The sequence below is a fragment of the Cibotium barometz genome, chromosome 8 (assembly GCF_041138505.1).
Source record: "Cibotium barometz isolate CiBa-2024 chromosome 8, ASM4113850v1, whole genome shotgun sequence".
Lineage (NCBI taxonomy): Eukaryota > Viridiplantae > Streptophyta > Polypodiopsida > Cyatheales > Cibotiaceae > Cibotium > Cibotium barometz.
The window spans coordinates 24,359,443-24,376,174 of NC_141053.1; the positions used below are offsets into that span (position 1 = coordinate 24,359,443).

The window sequence follows — 16,732 nt, forward strand, 5'->3', positions numbered from 1 at the left end:
CCCACTTGTTGATCTATGCCAACTGTACTGCTCTGCTCTGCCCGCCGCTGTAGGCTTGCTCGCTGCCCTGTGCGCAGGTCGGGCGCCCTTTTCCCATGCACCCTTGCTCAGGCCCCCAAGGGCCGGCCTCGGTACCAACTCCCATGTGTTGTTCTTCTCGATGGCATTAAGTTCCACCTGCATGGCTTTCCTCCAAGTATCCTGTGAGAGGCTTCCTTGACGGAAGTGGGCTCCTTGTCCCGCATAATACGAGACATCAGAGCATAGTTTACCTGAAGAAGCTCCGCTGTATTGCTTGTGTCTCGGACTCTGTGTGATCTTCGAGAGCCGTCCTCTGTGGTCCACTCGGAGGGTAACTCTGTGACACCTGACTCCCGAAGGGTGTCCAACAACCACCTAGGTACTCGAACAGATCGTGGAGCCTCCTACTATTGCGGGGGCTCTACTCCAGCTGCGGGCTCAACCTCCTCTGACTAAGGTTGATCAATGGAGCAATGGTCTGGGAATCATCATTAGACTCTTTTGGATCTCCAAGAAGTGGCGGCTCCTCGACAGTGGATAATACTGGAACATGCTCATCAAAGACCACATCCCGGTTGACAACAATCTCGTTCCTGTCTGGATCATATAATCTGTATCCCTTGGAAAGAGAATTATACCCCACAGCTTCCCCCTCTGCTTCTTCGGAATATGTACATATGCATCACTCCCAAAAACACGGAAGTGCGAGACATCAGGTTTCCTGCCAAAGTATGCCTCAAACGGAGTCATATTAGGTACTGAAGTTGTTGGAGACCGGTTGAGGGTATGGACAGCCGTTGCCACAGCCTCTCCCCAAAGTGGACGAGGAAGATAACGATGCTCTAGCATGGTCCTCGCCATCTCCACCACAGTCCTGTTTTTGCGTTCTACAACTCCATTCTCTGAAGGCGATCCGGTATTGGCCAGTTCCCTCTTGATGCCATGGTCTGCACAAAATCTAAGAAATACAGTCGAGGAGAATTCACCCCCTTTGTCAGCCCTGAGAGTCTTTACCTGCAATCCAGACTCTTTTTCCACCATCACGTGCCAATCCTTGAACCGTGCAAAAGCTTGGTCCTTCTGTGAAAGAAAGTAGACCCACGTGAATCTGGTACAGTCATCAACAAGCACCATAAAATAGAGAGATCCTCCCAATGATGGTGTCTGCTGAGGTCCACACAAGTCAGTGTGTGAATCAACTCCAACGGATTCGAAGCCCGCCTCGAAGCCTGCTTCGGAAAGGATTCCCTGTGCTGCTTACCACGTATGCAAGAACTGCAACGTCCATGCCTACTGCCAACATCTCGCAAGCCAATCACCATCTGGTCTCGGAAAGCTCGCCGCAGTGCATCCACATTTAAGTGACCAAAACGAAAGTGCCACAGATCTCCAACCTGAGAACCTGTCAACGAGGAGAGTGCAGAGAGCTTGTAGATACCATTCTCCACACCGCCTTCCCAAACAACCAGGCCAGTCTCACGGTCCCGTAGAGCAACTGAATGCTCCTCAAATTCCACCCGAAAGCCAGTCTTGCATACTTCATGCACTAACAGAAGATGAAAACCCAGAGCAGGGACATAAAGAACACGGGAAGCATGCTTGCCCCCCTTGCCATCGGGAATAATCTCCATCCGGCCCTCACTGTGTATCGAAATAGTGGAGTTGTCGCCAATAAAAATGCGACCTGACTGCCGTTTCAGATCCAAAAAGAAGTCACGGGACGGAGTCAAAGCCTGGAAGCACCACTGTCAAGAATCCATTCCCGAGTATCCTTTGCGGTGAGGCCAACTGCCTCCTCACTCAAAGACGATGAAGCATCGAAGTCCATCATCTCTAAGTGCACAAATGCAGGAGTCTTTGCAGCTGAGGCTGAAGAATCAGCACTCTTCCCAGTCCGCTTAGGACACTTCCTCCAATAGTGGCCTTTCTCGCCACAATCATTGCAGGATTGTTCGGCCTTCAGCTTCTCTCGTTCTGTGTTGGGCTTCTCTCAGAAGACTTCTCTAGTGAATCCTTCCCTTTGCCCTTGTTGTTATTCCGGCCTTTCGACCGTTGGCCAGTTAAGGCCTCCGAACCTCCGCTGCGAGGGGGGTTCGTGAAACGTTCCTCCTGGTCCAAGACCATGGACACAAGCTCTCCCAGGTAATGGTGCTCAGCCTGCCACTCGTAATCAAAGAGGAGTAGAAAGCGGAATACTGAGCAGGCAAGTGGGACAGCAAAGTAATGGCCATGTCTTCAGATGATATCTCCTTCCCAGCCTGGAGGACTTCCTGCTGAAGGGCCTGCAGCTTGTTAATGTGCTCCCACATTGTCAATGACTTTGCAGGGTTCATAACCTGCATCTACACTTCCAAGGAGATCCTCTTCATGGGTGATACCCTGTTATAAAGAGAAGCCAAGTGCTGCCATATGCCTCTGGCCAGCGTCATATGCTTTACGTGATTGATTACTTGTGGTGTGCAATTGAGAAAAATAAATGACTGGACCCTGGCGTTGACACGATCCCACATCTCTGCCTGTGCCTCGTGGTCCTTCTTCATTGACAGTAACTCCCCTTCCTCTGCTTGCGGCCTTGGAACCCCGATAACAATGAAATCAGCAAGGTCATATGACTCCAGCACATACTCCATCATAACCTTCCACATGCCGTTATTGTTCCTGTCCAACTGACGGTCCACTGGGAACATGGGGAGAGTCGGGATCTTCACATGCTTCTCAACCATCTCTAACAAATCTGCCATCGCGGGGTGAAAAGGGTGGGTGGGTGGGAAAAAAAACTTTAAACCTGCAAGTGGCTGTCCAGCACCTTAGCCCGCCTTCCTCTTGCAACTTCTCTTCCCAAACAATCCAAACAGTCCACCAATCAGCAACGTAACTATCCCCCTCTTGCTCAAAAAACTCCCAAGATCTTTCAAGAGCCTAGGGCTCTGATACCATGTCAAAATATGCAGCGGAAATGATAACCAAATCTGAGACCACAAGAGCAAGTAGAGTGCAAAAATAGACAGCACAAGAGAAGGAGAGAGATAGGCGTATAACTCTTCTCTATACACAAGATCCCGAGGAAAAACTGAATAAATACAATGTGGGGGCTATGGGGCCTATTTATATGGCCCCATAAGTGCAGTGGGCCAGCGCATCATGCCCCACCAGCCCTCATGACTGGGCACAGCTAGTCAGCCAGCAGAGAAAAAAACCACGACTCCTTCTCATCAAGTCAGCCAGCTCCAGGTGAACAAGAGTGCAGTCGGCCAGCATCAGAAGCTCCTGCCAGCCTGTGGCAGCCACCCACACCATGGAAAAATGGAGAAAAATGGGGAAAAAATACAGGGAGTGAGGAAAAATGATAAACACCTATACAGGGTGGGCACACCCACAACAGAGGCCCTGGTGTCTAATAAAGACAGGAGATGACTTCTAACAACCTCATCACACCAGCTGCGGATTGAGACAGGGCGATATGTGCATCAGATCTTGGATGACCGCATTTGTCAACTATGCTACCAGGAGGTAGAGACAGAGGAACACTACATTTGCCGATGTACAGTCTATTATGAGATCCGAGGGAGATATCACTGCCTCTTCCGAGAGGGTTTTGGGCCGTTACGCAGAGTCATGGAGTTTGAGGATCAGAGATGCCTGGGATTGTTTCTACTTGAGCTCAGACACAAAGAGACCCTCTTGGCAGACAGGAGGCCGAGCCATGATGTACCTAGACAGAGGACCCTGACAGATTTCTTCGGCACTAGCACCAGCACCAGCAACCCAGCCCACACCCCTCCTGATACCTCCTCCATTGGGCCATCAGGGCATAATATATCTCTCTTTCTTTTTCTCTCTCTCAATCGATTTGGTTCCTTTGTGTGTGAGTGATTGGCCACACAATGGCCAAGATCTATGGAGCATTATTGAGGTAGAGATCAACTTTATGGCTGAGACGCTATTCCAGAGCATCAAGTCAAGTCAGCTTCAAGAGGAATTTCTCCACCCTAGATCATATCTTCACTCTATGGGCCATCATAGAGGAGGCGAGGTCACAGAAGCAGCACGTATATTGTTGCTTTGTGAATTTCCACAAAGTTTTTCACTCCGTCAATCGATCTCGCCTATTAGGACATTTGCAGGGGCTCCAGCTCACACACGACATGATTTGACAGCCCTATACGAGGCAGTGACTGTCCGAGTTCATGCACAATGTGGACTCTTTCGAAACATATGCGATACTGTTGGGGCCAAACAGGGTTTCCCACTCTCTCCTACACTCTTTGGTCTATACATTGATGAGATATAGCTTTCGAGGCAGAGGCTCACCACTCGCTCATCTATTGGAGCCCATATTGTTGTATGCAAATGACATTGCCTTGATCCGAGGGTTTACAAAGATACTTTGATGCATTGGAGAAGTTTTGTTGGGAGAGAGACCTTCCTGTTAACCTTGGCAAGACCAAAGTCATGGTCTTTAACACATCCTATGATGTTGCATCACGGCTATCCTCTTCTATGTTTAGTATACCTCAGAGTGACCTTTAAAGGTCCTTCTTTTGCATGACCACAGCCACCACTGATCAAATAGCCCAATGCCATCCCTCCCTAGCCCATCTAGAGAGGCAATGTTTCCAAGCACACTTTTAGGAGCCTCACACAAAGTGTTTGCTTTTTGACACATTGGTATGCCCACCAACCATGTATGGTGCAGCTTTTTGGGGACCAAGGCTAGGGGAGGCTATCTGGAAGAGTATTGAGAGGCTACAGGCTATTATGTTGTCACGCATGATCAGAAGTCAAATGCCGGTGCCACATAAGGTTGTGCTAGCAGTGTTCAGGGTGGCCCCACTTCCATAGATACCCTCTTTCAAACGATCACTTACATCGAGTATCTATACACTCTTGACAGGGATCGCCTTCTCTAAGGATGGCACAAGAGTCATCTATGCAATTACATCAGGAGAGGGAAAGCAGGCTAGGTTGGCTAGACTTCCCTCCACCTCATCAACACCATCAACATCATTATCCTCACTAGCATGCTACTCAGAGGTGGTCGACTGGTTTGATGCACACGGTGTGAGGGGAAATTTGGTGATTCCGGCAAGAAAGATCAGAGTCCCAGCTAGAATTCCATGGTAGGTGTAAATATGGGAAAGAGTAGCTATAGGCAGCCCTTAGATTCTTATGGTTTGGTGCCTGATAGTAGATAACTGAAATGCATGTAGAGAGTCATGAAAATAAGCTGTGTTGGATGATATGCATGATGATGATACATGGATGTATACATCTGACATCCACATGGAGTCTGTTCATATGGTAGCATGGGTTTGTTGGGAATACAAGTCTGAGAGAGCATAGCAACTCAGAAGGGGCTGATGTGTTTTTGATTTAGATATTATAAAGAGCAGAGAGGATGGATTTCTCGTAACTGTCATAAGGAGAACCAACCTGGCTGGGACAAATCTGAAGCCAAGATGACTATGGAGCTGGACAGATTTGGCGTTTAAATAAGGGATTGTGTACATGACCAGAGAGTGCTTAGTTGGAGAACAATCATTTCTAGGAGACAGGTGAGATACATTTAAGTTGATCAATCATCCTAGCAGCACCTCAGGTTTGATCTCAGTGGAGACTCGAGAGTATGGTACAGTAGCAAAGATGAACATGGAAAGGTATCATAGGATGGTGTTTATATGAAATTTGAGAAGTGTGAGAATTTCTGGGTTTAAAGGATTAGGGAGATACTACAAGTTGGGTCAACCTCCTCAAAGCAAGCAAGACAAATTCAGACCTGAATTGAGATATTGTATTGAGTCTGAATTTGTTCTATAGGGGAATCATTAGTCTAGTTTGCTTTAAAGCTGAGGGGGGAGTGAAACTACAGGTTTTTTGGGAAATTGACGACGGGAAATTCACTGGGTCAGGCACATCTGAAGATTAGTTCTAAATGTATGAGGTCTTGTTTTGTGTTTTGAATTGAAGAACTCTATAAAATACAAAGGTCAGAGTACGCTGCTTGAGCTTCCTCTGTACTATGATGCTTCCCTCCTTTTTAAAATACTCCATATCTGGAATTGGAAATACCTAAGTTTATAAGTATTTTTTCAAAACACCGAATTTTATCGTACGATAAGAAAAAAAAAATTATATCGTACCGTATTTTCCCGTACAGTATCATATCGTACAAACCGTACGGTATCGTACCTAACAACTATGCATCTCCCCCCTTTTCAATATAGTCTAGACTCTCCGTTCTTGGACCTCTCACAATAGGAGATCACCAGAATCATCCGGTTGGCTCTACTGCAGTGTTACATACATCAGACATGGGTGTCTCCTTCCTCCAACTGTGGCACGAAAACCCAATTTTACAAGGACCTCTTCTTGAGAGTCTCGGAGGATGGTTTTATTATGATCCCTAGATACATATAGATCCATGTCACATGCCATGCGTATCGTGATTGGCCAGCTCATTTTGTCTTCTCACCGCCTCAGAGTTAAGAGCAAGTAGAGTGCAGAAAATAGACAGCACAAGAGAAGGAGAGAGATAGGCGTATATAACTCTTCTCTATACACAAGATCCCGAGGAAAAACTGAATAAATACAATGTGGGGGCTATGGGGCCTATTTATATGGCCCCATGAGTGCAGTCGGCCAGCGCATCATGCCCCACCAACCCTCACGACTGGGCACAGCCAGTCGGCCAGCAGAGAAAAAAACCACGACTCCTTCTGATCAAGTCGGCCAGCTCCAGGTGAACAAGAGTGCAGCCAGCATCAGAAGCTCCTGCCAGCCTGTGGCAGCCACCCACACCATGGAAAAATGGGGAAAATGGGGAAAAAATACGGGGAGTGAGGAAAAATGATAAAACACCTATACAGGGCGGGCACACCCACAACAGAGGCCCTGGTGTGTCTGATAAAGACAGAGATGACTTCTAACACCCCCTCTCAGCTCCTGGCTGTGAAATCAACCCTAGGGAGCTGGAGTGCCGCCTGAGCATAGCCTGAGGTAGAGACTTCGTGAAGAGGTCCGCCGCATTGTCCTCCGTCGAACAATAAAGTAGCAAGATGTCACCAGCCAAGACCTTCTCACGTACAAAGTGATACTGTATCTCTATGTGCTTGGTCCGGGCATGGAAGACCGGGTTCCGAGCAATAGCTATACAACTCTGGTTATCACACTGGATGACTGTGGGCTCCTTCTGTGGAAACCCAATCTCGCCTGGCAGCCTCCGCAGCCACACAACCTCGCACGCAGAACCACGAGCAGCCCAGTACTCTGCCTCTGTCGAAGACAGGGCAATAGTTGGCTGCCTCTTACTGCTCCTGAGCTGAGGGTAAAACTGTAACCTGAAGTAGATCTCCTCGTGTCTGGATCTCCTCCCCAATCTGAGTCACTCCAACCTTGGAGTCTGACTCCATCCCCTCCTGTGTAAAAGAGTCCTAGCTCCTTCATACTCTGCAGATACCGCAAGATCCGCAATCCTGCGTCCCAATGAGACTTCAATGGCATCTACATAAAAGAGCTCAACAGCCCCACGGAGAAGCTCAAGTCCAATCTGGTGTTTAGCAACCAGATCAATGAACCAACCAACTTCCGATACTGCGAGGCATCAACTGGCTCACAAGGATCATTAACAGTTAACTTTGTATTTGGGTCCATCGGCGAAGTAATAGGCTTGCAGTTCTCCATCATCCCAAAGGCCTCAAGCAACTCATGAGCATACCGCTGCTGAGAGACAAAAAAACCCCTCTAGGTCTGCCAGATCTCCAATCCCAAAAAGAAGTGGAGTAAGCCTAGGTCAGTCATCTCAAACTCCTTTGACAAGGCAGCCTTCATCACGCCAATGTGCTCCACATGACCGCCGGTGAGAATGAGATCATCCACATAAACTCTGTCCGATCTTCGAGGGCCGTCCTCTGTGGTCCACTCAGAGGGTAGCTCCGTGACACCTGACTCCCGAAGGGTGTCCATCAACAACCTGGGTACTCGAACAGATCGTGGAGCCTCCTATCGTTGCGGGGGCTCTACTCCAGCTGCGGGCTCAACCTCCTGTGCTGACTGAGGTTGATCAACTGGAACAATGGTCTGGGATTCATCATCAGACTCCTCTGGATCGCCAAGAAGTGGCAGCTCCTCGACAGTGGATACTGAAACATGCTCATCAAAGACCACATCTCGGCTGAAAACAATCTCATTCCGGATCATACAATCTGTATCCCTTGGTAAGAGAATTATACCCCACAAATATAAGCTTGCGGGATTTAGAGTCAAGCTTCCCCCTCTGCTTCTTCGGAATATGTACATACGCATCACTCCCAAAAACACGGAAATGCGAGACATCAGGTTTCCTGCCAAAGTATGCCTCAAACGGAGTCATATTAGGTACTCAAGTCGTTGGAGACCGGTTGAGGGTATGGACAGCCGTTGCCGCAACCTCTCCCCAAAGTGGACGAGGAAGATCACGATGGTCCAGCATGGTCCTCCACATCTCCACCACAATCCTGTTTTTGCGTTCTACAACTCCATTCTCTAAAGGTGATCCTGTATTGGTCAGTTCCCTCTTGATGCCATGGTCTGCACAAAATCTGAGAAAAACATTCGAAGAGAATTCACTCCCTTTGTCAACCCTGAGAGTCTTTACCTGCAATCCAGACTCTTTTTCCACCATCATGTGCCAATCCTTGAACCGTGCAAAAGATTGGTCCTTCTATGAAAGAAAGTAGACCCACGTGAATCTGGTACAGTTCAACAAGCAGCATAAAATAAAGAGATCCTCCCAATGATGGTGTTTGCTGAGGTCCACACAAGTCAGTGTGAATCAACTCCAATGGTTTTGAAGCCTGCCTGGAAGCCTACTTCGGAAAGGATTCCCTATGCTGCTTTACCACGTATGCAAGAACTGCAACGTCCTTGCCTGCTACCAACATCTGGCAAGCCAACCACCATCTAGTCCCGGAAAGCTCACCGCAGTGCATCCACATTTAAGTGGCCAAAATGAAAGTGCCACAGATCTCCGACCTGAGAACCTATCAATGAGGAGAGTGCAGAGAGCTTGTAGATACCATTCTCCACACCGCCTTCCCAAACAAAAGGCCAGTCTCACGGTCCCATAGAGCAACTGAATGCTCCTCAAATTCCACCCGAAAGCCAGTCTTGCATACTTCATGCACTGACAGAAGATGAAAACCAAGAGCAGGGACGTAAAGAACACGGGAGGCATGCTTGCCCCCCTTGCCGTCGGGAATAATCTCCATCCGGCCCTCACTGTGTATCGGAATGGTGGAGTTGTCGCCAATAAAAATGCGACCTGACTACCGTTCAGATCCAAAAAGAAGTCACGGGACAGAGTCATGTGCCTGGAGGCACCACTATCAAGAATCCATTCCCGGGTATCCTTCGCGGTGAAGCCAACTGCCTCCTTGCTCGAAGAAAGTAAGTGCACAAATGCAGGAGTCTTTGCAGCTGAGGCTCAAGAATCAGCACTCTTCCCAATCTGCTTAGGACACTTTCTCCAATAGTGGCCTTTCTCGCCACAATCATTGCACGACCGCTCGGCCTTCAGTTTCTCTCGTTCTATGTCAGGCTTCTTCTCAGAAGCATAGTTACCAAGGGACGGGGACGGGAACGGGGACGGCTAAAGGTAGGGAACGGGGACGGGGGGTGGGGACGGTGTAGTGAGTAGGAGAGGGTGGAGAGGAAGGTGATGGACCGTGGAGTAGGAGAGGGAGATAGTGGAGAGGAAAGCTTGAGTAGGAGAGGGAGATCGTGGAGAGGAACTCAAGTCTTGGAAGGCTTGAGTAGAAGAGGAGTGGCTCCAAGCCCATTACATAGTTGTGTTGCTCTCTCTCTCTCTCTCTCTCTCTCTCTCTCTCTCTCTCTCAAATGGCCAGTGTTAACGGCTAGTAGCCGTCTATTTGAAAAAAAATGCCTGAAGTTTTAGCTGTTGCAACCGTCCCCGTCCCCTGCAGACAACGTTCCCCCGTTCCCACAGGGGGGAACGCCCATCCCCTGGTCACGTCCCCTCCGTCCCGTCCCCCTGGCCGTCCCCAGCCCGGTGTGCAGGTCTCTCTGCTCGGGACGCTTCCCACGTCCCACGTGGGCGTCCCTCCGTCCCCCTGTCACTATGCTCAGAAGACTTCTCCGGTGAAGCCTTCCCTTTGCCCTTGTTGGTCCAAGACCATGGGCACAAGCTCCTCCCAAGTAATGGTGCTGAGCCTGCCACTAGTAATCAAAGAGGAGTAGAAAGCAGAATACTGAGCAGGCAAGTGGGACAGCAAAGTAATGGCCATATCTTTTGATAATATCTCCTTCCCAGCCTGGAGGACTTCCTGTTGAAGGGCCTGCAACTTATTAATGTGCTCCCGCATCGTCGACGACTTTGCAGGGTTCATAACCCGCATCTGTACTTCCAAGTAAATCCTCTTCATGGGCGATACCCTGTTATAAAGAGAAGCCAAGTGCTGCCATATGCCTCTGGCCAGCGTCATATGCTTTACGTGATTGATTACTTGCGGTGTGCAGTTGAGGAAGATAAATGAATGGACCCCGGCGTTGACATGATCCCACATCTGTGCCTGTGCCTCGCGGTCCTTCCTCGTTGACAGTAACTCCCCTTCCTCTGCTTCCGGCCGTGGAACCCCGATAACAATGAAATCAGCAAGGTCATATGACTCCAGCACAGACTCCATCATAACCTTCCAGATGCCGTAATCCTTCCCGTCCAATTGACGGTCCACTGGGAATGTGGGGAGTGTTGGGATCTTCACATGCTTCTCAGCCATCTCTAACAAATCTGCCATCGCGGGGATGTAACTGAAAAAGGGTGGGTGGGTGGAAAAAAAAACTTTAAACCTGCAAGTGGCTGTCTAGCAACTCAGCCCGCCTTCCTCAAGCTTCTTCTCTTCCCGAACAGTCCCTAACAATCCACCAATCAGCAACGCAACAATCCCCCTCTTGCTCAGAAAACTCCCAAGATCTTTCAAGAGCCTAGGGCTCTGATACCATGTCAAAATACGCAGCGGAGATGATAACCAAATCTGAGACCACAAGAGCAAGTAGAGTGCAGAAAATAGACAGCACAAGAGAAGGAGAGAGATAGGCGTGTAACTCTTCTCTATACACAAGATCCCGGAGATGAAAACAAGATACAATGGTGTGGGGGCCATGGGGCCATTTTATATGGCCCCATACATGCAGTCGGCCTGTTGAAAAGGCAGCCGACTGGGCCTACATGTCCACGGCCAGCCCCATCCACCAGTCGGCCAGCTGTGCACAGTCGGTCGGGGACCAGAAGGGGCAGTCGGCCAGCATCCAAAACCTCCTGACCAGCAGTCGGCCAGTATCTGGATCAGCCAGGGTGCAGAAAACTGCCTCCCACACCTGGTAAAAATAGGGAAAAATGGGGAAAAAATACGGGGAGCTCAAAATGAGAAAACACCTACAAAGGGCAGGCACACCCACGACAGAGGCCCTGGTGTCTGATAAAGACAGGAGATGACTTCTAACAGACTCCACTACCTCTTCCATGAGGGGTTTGGTCCACTCACACACATAAAGTAGTTTGATGATCAAAGATGCCTAGGCATGTACTTACTAGAGCTCAGACGCCATCGGGATGTATTACTTAGACACATACCGAGAGGTAGAGCTAACATGATATTTCCCAAAGGGTCATCACATCAGAGCCATAGTTGCCATGAAACGCGTTTCAAAACATATGAAACGTGTTTGAAACTTCTGCAACGTTTCAAACGAGTTTCAAAGCTCTCATTTTTTTTAATGAATAAAAAACGTGCCCTACATTAAAATTGTACCTGCGAAGTACAGTATATTTTTGTTTGTTGTGCCGTCTTCATCTATACCCTCACGCTTGGGTTTTCCTCGAGAGTTGTGCCCTAGTTCAACCATGGGACTTGTGTGGCCCGCTATTCAAGTTGATTTCTTCCAATTTTTATGATTTTGTGCAATTTCTTTGTAAATTTCAGATTCTGAAATTTGGGCTTTTTGCATCAGCTTGTCCCAAATCTCTCCCCTCTTTTGGCAAAATGCCGAGGGTAAGGGATACTGTGTGGACCCATGTAACCCCCGTTGGCAGATACGGGGGTTCAAGCACACAAAAATGGAAATGCAAGCGCTGTGACAAAGTATCAGGTGGTTCTACAATCAGGATAAAGGTCCATTTCTCGGGATTGAAGGGGAAAGGGATTGGTCCGTGTGCTAGAGTCCCTGCAGATTTGAAAGCCTCTCTTCAGCCATGGAAGAGAGAACAAGAGGCTATGCAAGGAATTGGGGGTGGTAGTGATGATACCCATGATGATTCAGAGGATGAAAACAAAAGGGCCAGGATGGAAGAGGTTCCCGATATGCAAAGTCAGGTTGATTTGCCTAGTTCCAACACCATTGGTGCTGGGTCTAGCTCCGCCCCTCGAGCCCACAAGTCTTCCTTGCCCACCAAGCCTACTTTGAAGAGGGCAAGCCTCAAAGCAGGGTTTCAGAAGCAAGTTGTCGTTGAGGCTACCCGTGAGATAACAAAGTTGTTTATTCAATGCGCTTTGTCATTTCACATTTTGTGCACCCCACGCTGGAAGAAGGCCATGAAAGCTATTAGCCGCATTGGGTATGAGTGGGAGGGCCCATCTTATGAGTCTTTATGCTCTACACACTTAAAAAATGAGAAAACTAGTGTGCAATTAGAGATGGAGCCTCTCAAGGAAACTTGGCAAAAGTATGGTTGTACAATTTTATGTGATGGCTAGACAGATATGCGCAAGAGGAATGTCTACAACATCTTAGTGTCCTCTTGTAAGGGCACAATGTTCTTGTGTGCCATTGATGCTTGGGTTCCAGGGACAGTTGTGACAGGCACTTTCATTTGGGGACATTTGCGCCAGGCTTTATTAGAGATTGGCCCTCAAAATGTAGTACAAGTGATCACAGACAATGGATCAAATTGTGTGTCTATGGGCAGAATGTTGGAGGATGAGTTTCCACAGATTGTGTAGACACCATGTGCAGCCCATAGCTTGGACCTCTTGACAAAGGATGTCCGCCAAGGTGGGGTGGATTTCCGACATCTTCAACACAGCTCGGAGGTTGGTAAAGTTTGTCACCAAGAGACCAAAGGTCCTTGCCATGTATCGTGCCCATAGTGATTTGAGTTTTGAGAGCACTTTTGCAAAATTGCATGGCAGGTCTTATGATCTATGATCTATGTCATCTATCCTTTTAATTGATTTTCTCTCTTCTCAAGTTTCAACAATCATTGGTCACTCAATGTTCACTTGCAGCTTGCAAGCAGCAAGTAGTCATAGTTGTCTCCTCATGAAGTACGACGGCATATCGTACAATATGATACCGTACGGACTCGTACAGATTTTTCGGGGAATTTTTTTTCCCAAAATTTTATTTTTTTTGGGAGTAAAGGTTTTGTTTTTGCTTTTCTATGGCTGTTTGAGCTTCCTCAGTACTATGATGCTTCCCTCCTTTTTAAAATACTCCATATCTCAAAATCATAAATACCTAAGTTTATAAGTAATTTTTTAAAACACCATATTTTATCGTACGATAAGAAAAAATATATATATCATATCGTATTTTCCCGTATGGTATCGTACCTGACCACTATGCAAGCAGTAGTAAGTCCTAAGTAGGCTGCAAGAATCAGGATACATGATGATGATACATCATACTGTTTTTGTTTTAAACATTTATCCATACTTTGTTGCTTGCTTGGGTTTTTTTATGCATAAAACTTTCATATCTCCTATTTTTTGCAACACGTACGCCCCGCCACCTCCCCCCCACCCCTTATGAAACCTTTTTGAGACACCTGCCACGCTGTGAAACATTTCAAACGCGTTTGGGAAACGCATTTCATGAAACACCTAACAACTATGATCAGAGCCCACCGCCCACGGCGCACGCTAGTGGTCTGATCCTCTGCCCTAGAGGGTCCTCAATGATAGAGTTCGATCTATTTTGCGGATGAGACATCCCCAGCCCAGAGCATCACGACCCTCCACCAGATAGATGCGGATCTAGGAGGTTCTTTGACACCATGACATGCTTCCATCATATAGGCCAGATATTCTCTAAGCCATCAGATCTGTATTGGCTAAGGAGGGCATCATTATTAGTTGATCATGGCTAAACATTTGTGTCTTCTACATTGATGAGTTCAGCTTATATTACTTAAGGGTCACGGCGGATAGGGAGCAAAGAGAGTGTGAAGTAGTCACGGAGGGAGAGAGAGAAAGAAATAAAGAAAGTTATATTAAACGTCTGCAAAAAACCATAAGGTCTGAGAGAGAGAGAGAGAGAGAGAGAGAGAGAGAAGATTTGCACGACTCACAAAGCTTGATCGTTACTCAAAAGGTTGGTTACATATATAGCCTTACAGGCTAGCTACCTCAGAGACATACAGTGAATACACACTTATCCACCCATTTTAAAAGTGGGTTCTCACACACATATGCACAAACACTAATGACTCATAGAAGCGGTTCACACACATGAGCTCCGAATCCCAATAAACCCCCCTCAGAGAAACAGTGGAGTTGCTTGAGTAACCTTCAATAATCATTCTGATTTGGGCTCCGAACTACACCCTTGGCTTCACTCAGGGATGGCACACTCGCACCAACACCCGAACTCTCGTGTTAGGCTTGATTTAGAAGCTTGACCACAGAGGACAGCCTCCCATCAGTTGATACAAGATAACAGCCCCTTGATCGAAACAGAGGAATGATAGGGTGTGGAGCCTTTTATAAGATCAAGGCCCTTTTACAAACGAGGGAGAGAGAGCCAGTCAGACGGGCATCGCCCTCCTCCTCGTTGACACGGCCACCACCAATACCTACATGTGCATGGTATTCAAGGGTAGTTCAATGGTTTCATGCACATGGCATACAGATGGACCATCTCCTCCCATCTCAGGACAGCCTGGATCCCCCCTACCTCGACCTCTCATGGCAGGAGATCAACCAGATCATCCAATTAGATCTACTCAGACTACACATACATTGGACGTGGGTGTCCCCGTCAACGATCGCTTCTTGAGACTCTGAATTTTGGATTCTTTAAGATCCCTTGGGGTCTTTCATAGACATTAATCTCTCTCTCTCTCTCTCTCTCTCTCTCTCTCTCTCTCTCACACACACACACACACTCATGCTTTGCTGAAAGATCTCAGTACATACTTGCATTCTTTAGATGTGAAGTGCCCACATTGCAATATTATCTCGTGTGTGTATATATAGTACTGTTTTGACTAAGCCACATTCACAAAACCCTCTCTGTGCTACAAATTAGGCATTTGCAGAAAAATGGAAAAGTAAGATGCGACAATTCTATGGAGATACCTATTTTCCGTGATAATCAAACTACTGTAAATCATGTTGATGCAAGCCCACAATCACAATGATGTCAATGACAGGAACCTTACAAGCAGGGAATCGAACTCCTTGTCTATGATACGTCGACGTCCGCGGCCAGATACATTGAGCTTCTTGACGAGGCGCGAGAGGGCTTCTTGGCAGAAGCCCACTTGCTGGGGGGTCAAGGGGACCCTGTCAGCTTCATGGCTTGAGCTTGTGGCAAGGTGCCAAAGGAGCTCGATTCTGTCGGAGCTGGTGGCGGGCACACTAGAAAACTTGCGAACCGCCGCAGAAGGGGGCGTCATCGGAGAACCCACGTTGAGGCCGCCCGCTCCTACTCGACTGGGATGGGAGCTAGCCGCCATCGTGGCCGAATTCCCTGACTGCTGCCGGTTCCCCGTCTTGCTTGTGAGAGAGAAAGAAGCCCTTGTTGAGATGGTGCTTCTACTGTTCGTTTTTATGTAGATGAGCAGTGGTGAGGCCTTCATACGATGGAACCCATCAGCATTTAATGGCAAAGGATGGTGTTCTGGTACAAGTATGTGTGTGTGTGTGAGAGAGACAGATAGACGGACCTCACCTTCCGAGTTGATCAAATCATCTGGTGGGCGAGGAGGAGCTTTGATAATATCAATGTTGACTTTGACCTTTCACCCTTGGGACGCCATTGCGTCCTGAAATTTGAAGGTTGCAGTAGACTATTTCCTCTTTATTAATTAATTAGTGCCTAAGGTTTCCCAAGAAGGCCACCCTCTATTCAGGCTAGGTCTCTATTAATTAATTAGTGCCGCCAAGCGGCACTAATTAATTAATGAAGCCTAAGGTTTAAGGTTTATACCTTAGCCGAAGGCTTAAATGGAGGTTCGACTCTCTCGCGCGCGCCTTCCAACCCTTCATTCTCTCGTGGGCCAGGGCTTCGTTCTCTCGCTTGCCTGCCAACCCATTGACTCTCTTTCTCACGGGTTGGGGGTGGATTTTATAGCCTTCTCGAAAGACTCCAGAAGCTCCAAGCCCAAGAAAACTAATAAAAATTTAAAAAAATAATGTGCTAGATGCCGAACATGTTCGACCTTAGGAAAAAAAAATTAAAACCCAACTCGTAAGGTTCCTCTCTACCAACTAATTAATTAATAGGAAAGAAATATTTTGGTCCCATATTTAGTAGTATTGGGTTTCACTTGAAGGCAAATTTTGGCCTTCAATTTTGAAAATTTAGACATGGTTGCAAATTTCAACCTCCAATTTTGAAAATTTAGACATGGTTGCAAATTTCAACCTTCATTCATAATTCTCTCTCTCTCCCCTACACATTTTCTAAGGCGGGTTGACCTTTTCGGGTGGATGTG

General features: G+C 47.5%; 1 protein-coding gene across 2 annotated transcripts in view; it reads right to left on the reverse strand.

Annotated features, from left to right (window-relative positions):
* The window catches only part of PTP1 (protein tyrosine phosphatase 1), an 80,187-nt gene extending 64,098 nt beyond the window's left edge, over positions 1–16,089 (reverse strand). The window contains exons 1-2 of one of the 2 annotated variants that reach the window (XM_086801510.1): positions 15,967–16,089; positions 15,455–15,868 (exon numbers count right to left, since the gene is read on the reverse strand). In XM_086801510.1, the coding sequence (XP_086657636.1) occupies positions 15,455–15,751 (297 nt within the window). In that variant the 5' untranslated portion in view covers positions 15,752–15,868; positions 15,967–16,089. The other variant, XM_086801509.1, reaches the window with a different exon arrangement.
* Between the last annotated feature and the right edge of the window lie 643 nt (positions 16,090–16,732).